Below are 7592 nucleotides of genomic sequence, written 5' to 3'. Positions count from 1 at the left end.
AGGCGGCTATGGAGTGCTCCGGAGTTCGCAGGAACGCTTCAGCCGAAAAAGAGAGACAGCACGGTCCTGGTGAGCGACATGCGTGCAGAGGAAGTTCCCATAGGTAGGTCGTGCATGCCTATTCGTTACGCTCGTCCCGTTGACGGTTGTGGTAGCGAGGCTAGTGCTGCTGCGTGCATCGGCGGCTCTTCCATGGATGGATTGCGCCACCGCACCGCCTTCTTCGACGCCCTTATGGACTGTGAAAGATCAGAAAGTCGGGACGCGTCCGAAACCCAGGCTCTAATCATGCAAGGAGAAAAAACGCGAGAAATGTGTAGAATCTTGGCGGCCGCCAGTCGTCCCTCGACAGTGACCACCGAAGTCGGCGTGCTTGTCTGGTTGCACAGCTTCCGCGAGTCTCGACAGAAGTGGAGGCCCGACACAAAATGCCGGAGCGCGGAGCCAGATGCAAAGCGAGTTTCGCTGCAAGAGCGATCAGTAAGTGACAGCGAAGTTTTTGTGCACTCAACTGCGACCAGCGCCCCTAAACCGCGACCGGCTGTCTCACTCAGGCTTCTGCATGTCGAAATAACGCCCCCTCTCTGTACAGGGCATCACATGGGAGAATGGACGCCTGTTTTGCCAGTGATTATGTGGAAACGACACACCTGAAGCACGATGTGAAAAGAAAGGTTACTGTACAATTGCTCTCGGGTCCGTTTCCAGCTGGTTGGAGAGTCTTTGTGTCTCGACGGCCCTGCATGCACAAGCCCCTGGCGGGCAGCTGGCTTGTCGGCTGTCTTTGCAGTGACTCCAAACCAGTAAAAAGCAGCCACGCTCTCAACACTTTTCTCTGTACGAAGAATTCCGGGGCAATCACCCCGCACATTCAGCGCAACTCCGAAAGGGGGGATATCTCGGCCGGGAAAGGGTAGCCTGGAGTCGAGCGCCTAGTGATACGATGGCACTGGGCATAATTCACAGAGAGTGCAACAAATCATGGTTATGGCAGCGCGCCGCAAGATAAGACGATCTGCGGTGAGTGGCAGTTTTTTACTGGACGGAGACAAACAGTTGTTCTATGCTAAATCCCGAGTGGATCTTAATTTCGTCTGTGCCCATTGATGCAGAGAACTACTTTTAGTCAGCGAATTGGTTCTCCAGCCACCTGGTGCATCAGTTTGTAGCACTGCGATGCTCGCCGAGGTGGGCACACGGTATCAAGGTTTGAAGGCAGCGTTTTCGTACAGACGATCCCTCATGCATTTGCTTGGAGTCTCTACAAGGTCAGTAGCTATAGGAACATTTATAGGTAGTGCACAGGTGCTATGGCTCACTTTGTCCGATAACCGCTGAAGTAGCAGCTTTGGTAGGAATACCCATTTCCACATACTAGCGTTTTCTGCATCTATCGTTGAGGAACTGGTAGAAGCGAAGGCGACCCCAGGGCGTGCAGAGACGAGTGTCTCAGAAGCGTGCCACTTCCTTGAGAAGCGTTTCCACCATGTAGAATTCCATTGTTAAAGGAGATCCACCTCGAATTCATCCTTACCATCACTGCTGAAGGCGTGGCCTTTCTACCGAAACCTGTGTCTGGTCGAAGAGAGGACATGGGCTCTCGAGAAGACAGTTTCAACCGCGTGCTCGGGTGCAGACGGGCGAGGGGGTGATAGTCGTGCTTGATGGTCATCCTCTCCCAGGACTTCCTCCTTACCTTCAGCTTATTTGCAGCGTGAGAGGAGGTATGGATAACAATTGCATGACGGTTGATGGGTCAAAATAAACCTCTACATAGACGACGCCATTTCTTCGCTTTGGTCCTCGCAACAGGGAATTTGCCGGGGCAGATTGTTGTGGACTTCCTGCTGGTAGCCACAGAAGAATCACGTGTTCACGGTTTTTTCTCGGTCATGATGCCTGGCAGGCTCTTCATTTGGCGCGTTCCCACTTGTTATTGAGGACACTTATGGCTATACTAGTCGAGCAGTGGTGCACCGCACGGGATGGCCGGAGTACGTTCCCTCCCATGAGGTGCAGCGACTATCGCCATGTCAACTGCTAGACAAGGGATCGCACGAAGCAGCAGAACGCTCCTCTCTGTCTTGAGTTATGCGGATGAGAGGGTACTGATTTCGTTTAGTGCATGGCAGAAAAGGCGTAGGACGTGAAGGGTTCCGGGGGCAGCCGCATCACTCGTACTCCTTTCACTGACTGGGCGCGCAAGTGTATTGATGGGAAAATACTCTGAATTGAATACTCTGAAATGGACCCCTTCCTGACAGAGAAACGCAAACAGTTTGCCGTGCGGTTCACAACCATAGTGAGAAGGGCAGCACCTTCCATGTGAGCAGTTGACGACTACCCCCCGAGATATCGCTTCCTTCAAGTGTTCAGGTGTGACATAAGCATACAAAAGAGCAACACAGAGTTCGGAGTGACAAAACATCTCTCTTTTTTGCGGTCATCGGGGGAGGGCATATCAGGTGGCCGCTGGTATCGTCGTCTGCTGCGTGTACCTACACGTGGGATATTTCTCACCGTGCTACGACCGCGGCTACTACAGGAAATCGTCTGATAACTGCCTCTCTCTATGAACCCAGTATTTTCACGTTGCAGGAGGCATTTTTGTCAAGCGGCGTTCGTCGCACGTAGAAAAGCGCCCAGGCGCGTCAGCCAAGAAGGGACCGCGCAGAACACCGGCTTCTGCGATTTTTCTCGTGTCTGGCAGACAGCTGTTTCGGTGGTCACTTGTTGAGCTGTTGCGGTCCTGTTGGACTTCTACGTGTCTGCCTTGACGACGATGTTATCTAGAGAAGTAATGAGGGAGAATAAAGTAGCCCAGATGCTGCTTTATCACCTCACGACCTTCAGGGGGGCACGTGGCGCTCGCCCTTCCCGCCTCTCTTCTGCGGTTGTCCAGAAGTGGCTAACCAAGCCGCAGCCGCGTGCCCTTCTTATTTCTTTTCTTGCGAAATCTAGTGCTATTTGTATGCGGGACATCATTTTTTATCTCCTGTGTCAGCTATTGCCACCTTTCTGTCATCTTGTCTCCGTGTAAGCGTCTTCGTCAAAAACGCGTGGATGCCAGTGGATGTGCTTCATGGGGGTCAACTTCACGTGTCAAATTGCAGTATCAAGCGCCGGCAAGTCTACCATTCCGAATCGTTACCTAATCGTCTGTAGCAGTCCTTTGGGGGGTTGCCCAAGTGTAGATGGCTGCCAGTGTCTGGACGGCATTCTAGCAGCACCTTCTCTTTTTTTTCAATCCAGCCTCAAATACATCGAACGATGGATTCTCGTACCGCTCTCGACGCGCGGTGGACGCTTATTTCATCACAGCAGAAGACAAGTTTCGTCTGATTTTTTGCGCGCATTACTGCTAGTCGGTGAAGCTCTGACACACTATACAGAGTTGACGGCTTGTCGCTCCGTTTGAGGCACCGAGGTACTGCGGTCAGACGACAGAGCTTTTTGCTGTTCTGAAGGCTTCTGCGTCTTGCCGGTGTCCCAGGCCTTCTCTGTCACGTTGTCTTTTTTTGAAAGTGGCTGAGACTTCCGATTTTTAAATTTTTAGCTGCTCGGTCGTATCCATGATGGAGGCGTCAAAAGGCACCGCCTCTACCAAAAGTGGACTGTCCGCGCCCGCGGAAGCCCGGGCGCCCGCATCTCCCTCGAATGCGGGGCGAGAACAGCAGGAGAGTTCCCCAGAACCCGGTGCATTTTTTGTCAAGGACTTGCAGCCGCTGAGAAAGCGAGTCCTGGAGAAGCTTCACGTGCTGCCAGTGGGTCACAAGGCGGCTGACCGGGTCGTTCTGGCTACGCTTAAGACGTTGATGGCCGACGGCGTCTTTTTGAGGCAGTACATGGCATTTGAAGTGCCGGTTGCTGAAGCAGATGCCTCTTCTTCGAAAGAAGAGCAAGACGGAGAAGCTGTGCCTGCGCAGGAGGGCGAGCTTCCACAGGTGGATGGGGGACGAGTTCGTTCGTCGCCAGCTTCGTGCACATACATCGTCGTCGACTGCTGCCCCAAGTCAGGATATATCGATGCGGATAGTCTGATCTTCCTCGCGGGGCAGCCGCTGCAGCCTCTGCGTCGCGTCCAGCTGCTGGCTCTCGTCCACCCCAACTCCTCGTACGCGCGGCGCGCGGGTATCCACTCTTACCAGCAGCTCTTTGATCAGGCGCCGTCGTTCCCTTCCGTGGATCGACAGGAGCCGTGCATCGAAGATTTTGTGCATGCCTGCTCACTGTCTCCCTCACGCAGGGCTTCAGCTGGGGAGGGGGAGCCGAGCGGTGCGTCCAGTCGCCTCCTGTCGCCTTTCACCCCGGCCTACTACGACAGCCCGCGAAGGTCGGCGGACGAAGAGTTCTTCGGCTTTACAGACATCATCGATGACCTAGAGAGCATTAGCAGCAGCACAAGCACAAGCGACGAGGAGGCCGGAGGAGGGCTGGCTTCCGCACGGGGAGAAGAGAAGGGACCCGTCGACTCTGGCAGCTGTAAAGGCGTGCCCCGTGGGTTGCCTGCGCGGCGGCGAGCCACGGTGCCGCACGCGGCGTCGCGCGGAGATACGATGATGGGCTCCGGAGAAGAGCCACGCGAGGCTAGTGGAGGCCGTCTACACGCCGGAAACGCCCGCTGCGCTAGTGGGGAGCGCGGGCGACCTGCCGAAAGACGGAATGCGCAGGCAACAGATGCAAGGCCTGCGAGTCCAGGCAGCAGCGCCGACAGCGGGTTCAGGCCGACGGAGAGCGGCGGCAGTCATTCTACTGCGGCGTCGAGCGCCGGCGACTGTCCAGAACCGGATTCCGGAGGCAGCTGTTCGAGTGTGGGTGCCGGCGTCACTCCAGAGGCGGGTCCGCAGGGGCCGGGGGCCCAGTCGATTTCTAGGCCCGCTCGTGACCGCAGGACGCTCGAGTCCGTGGCCGAACGGCGCCGTCGTCATCGCCAACTGTTTCAGCAACACTCGCGGTTCTTCGAGAGTGAATCCTCGCCGCTGAGCTGCCGAAGTCTCGGTCGGGTGCCGAACGCCATTCGCGTGCGGCTTCGAGAACGGGCGGCGGGGGTTGACCCTAGCTCCGGGGAACGCAGCAGCGGCGTCTATCGCGCGGGCAAGCGGCTGGAGAAACTGGACGGGGAGACGCTCTTCCGTGAATTCGTTGGGCCGTACCTACGGTCCCGCATGCATCGCAGCATGGACGGCCGCAACACGTGTGAATCTGCGTCGACAGTCGTTCTGTATCCGGGAAAGAAACTGGTCATCGGCGACCTCACCTTCGTCGTCTGGGCGACGGACCCGCGGAATAACCCCGGGTTCGTCGACAAAAACACAGTAAGCTCGCCAGGGACTCGCTTCATGCCTGTCCATGGATTGCCTGACGGGCGACAGACAAGGTGCGGGGTTACGGGCGACTTCAGGGTCGCGCAAACCTTTTTATCAGGACGGGTGCAGCGGGCCGACCATACCCATGCAAGTTCGCCATCGTAACTGCGTGCTGACGCTTTGCCGCTGCCTGCAGTCCGTTTACATTTCACTGGACCCCTTCGGCGAGTTCAAGCGCGTTCACTTTGTGCCATTCTCCGATACGCTGCCGACGACGTACCGTTTCGATTTCTACGAAGACTACTTGAAGCCGTTCCTTCTGGAAAACACCTGGCGGAATTTCACCCGCGGAGACGTCTATTCCTACAGGTACGCGATCCGCGCCGCAGACATGCGGTATACACCGTCAGCGTCTCGAAAGCTTCGATGGAATCAGGGAGTCAGACTAACAGTGAAGCCGTGTGCGGCTGCTACTCGTTTCGAGGGACTGGGACCCTGCGGACTGCCGAATTCGCCTCGAGGAAGAAGGCGCAACGTGTCTTCGCCCCCAGGTTGGTTGTTTAGGGTTTAGCGTTTCGGTCGTGGCCTGTCCACTGCATTTCTTGCAGAGGCGTCGAGTTTAAGCTCATCGCAACAGAGCCGTCGTCCTGCACCATCGCCCGCGTAGGGCCGGAGACCATCGTGTATTACCAAGGTACGTCGTCTGCTCGGGTAGCGTCCTGCCATGCGGTGGAAGCCAGGGAAACTTTTTCGCCAGTCTCAGAACGTCGGGGCGCCTCCGCAATGGGATGTGGCTGGCGCATCCGTCCTGCGTTACGCTCAGGAACCGTCGAGCCGTCTATCATGGACCTGATCCCGCCGGATACTCTGCAGCGCATTCGCCGCCTGCCCGTGCGGTTGCAGCCGTTTGCGATTATCTCGGCGGCTCAAGTAAGTGTAGGCAGAAAGGAATAGGGGCAAATAGGATGACGCCCGCTTCGGCCCACACGCGGGGAACGAGGTTGGGCACCGCGCGCGTGGATTCTCGTACATACCCACGGCACTTTTTAGCGGCCTCTTGTCCCTGTCTTGTCTTTGGCGTCGCTGGTGCAGACTCTGGATCCGCAGGTGCTCATGCGCGTGATTCCGGCGGCGTCGATTCGCGGGTCGCGCCAGGGCATCAATGAGCAGATGACAGACGTGCTGCGGGAGAAGCTGGTGCATCCGTTCTCGTTCGTTGACTATCTCCGCGCGTTCCCAGATCTGTGTGAGCACCGCACTGCCTCAGTCACTCCAAACGCGGATGATAGCGCGCCGACTGAACAAGCTGACCCGACGCGTGCGGCGGATCTGTGCTCCGACTCAGGCGCGAAACTGCAGGCGAAAGCCGCGGCGTCGCGCCAGGATGACGCTGCAGCTGCCAGCGCCAGCAGCGGGCCACCATCTGAAGCGACAGAGGGGGGAAGAGGTGGCAGCGAAGAGAAACGCGAAGTTGCTGCCGTGGCGGGCGGCTCGGAAGTTTCGGCGGCGGCTGATCTTCCGCAGGCGGCTGGACGAAAGACAGCCACCGAAGCCAGGCGGGGGTCTGGAGAGGGAGAGATGCGCGAGATCTATGGCGGCGGCTCCGGCTCAGTGCTGAGCGACGGGTCCCGGCCCGTCACGGCGACCGCAGGGGGGGACGCCGAGCGGCCCCGGTCATCGGATTCGCAGCCGAGCTTGTGCGTAGAGGCCTTTGAGAGACCAAGCTGCACTGTGTGCACTTTGACTCTCGAGGAAGGCGACCTGAGTATCGTCCTGCCCTGCGGCCATGTGTTCCACTGGCAGTGCGCACACGCCTGGTTGCGATGCAACAGCACCTGTCCCAACTGCCGCGCAGATATCAATGTGCTGTTGCAGCCAGGCAACGGACACAGAGGCGAGTCTTTGCGTCACTCCCGGATCCAAAGAAGCGCGAGTGATTTTCTCCCCCGAGATAGACAAGACGACGGCAGAAACGGGTGGCCCCGGAGGAACACAGAAGGCGACCAGGACAACAGAACACGTGGTATCGGCAATGCTGTCCGTGGTTGGTTCCGGAGCATTCTTTCGTGATCATGAAGAGGCGAGAGTCCACGCTCGCTGAATTTACTTGTGTCCTGATGACTCTCTTGCAAAACGAACGAGTAGGCTCCTGTATCTGGGCGCCGCCGTGGTATTATACGGATGTGCGTCCGCTGCCAGTCTTCGAAAGGATCCGGGCCTCTATCAGCCCTATAAAAGCGAGCTGTTCGCTGCTACGCTCGTAAAGACCGCCACAGCTACAGATGT

At 57.3% G+C, this 7592-nt stretch overlaps 1 protein-coding gene across 1 annotated transcript; it reads left to right on the top strand.

The window, feature by feature from the left end:
• Positions 1 to 3575: 3575 nt before the first annotated feature.
• BESB_019480 (zinc finger, C3HC4 type (RING finger) domain-containing protein) lies at positions 3576 to 7376 on the top strand (the record flags this gene model as incomplete). The annotated part of the gene is made up of 5 exons (XM_029360657.1): positions 3576 to 5315; positions 5503 to 5675; positions 5915 to 6000; positions 6130 to 6236; positions 6399 to 7376. The coding sequence occupies 5 exons, from the start codon at positions 3576 to 3578 to the stop codon at positions 7374 to 7376; spliced, it is 3084 nt and encodes a 1027-aa protein (XP_029216016.1).
• Between the last annotated feature and the right edge of the window lie 216 nt (positions 7377 to 7592).

The sequence above is a fragment of the Besnoitia besnoiti genome, chromosome XI (genome assembly GCF_002563875.1).
Source record: "Besnoitia besnoiti strain Bb-Ger1 chromosome XI, whole genome shotgun sequence".
NCBI classification, from domain to species: Eukaryota; Apicomplexa; class Conoidasida; order Eucoccidiorida; family Sarcocystidae; genus Besnoitia; species Besnoitia besnoiti.
Note: the sequence above shows the minus strand (reverse complement) of the source record. Positions and strands in the feature narration are given on the sequence as shown.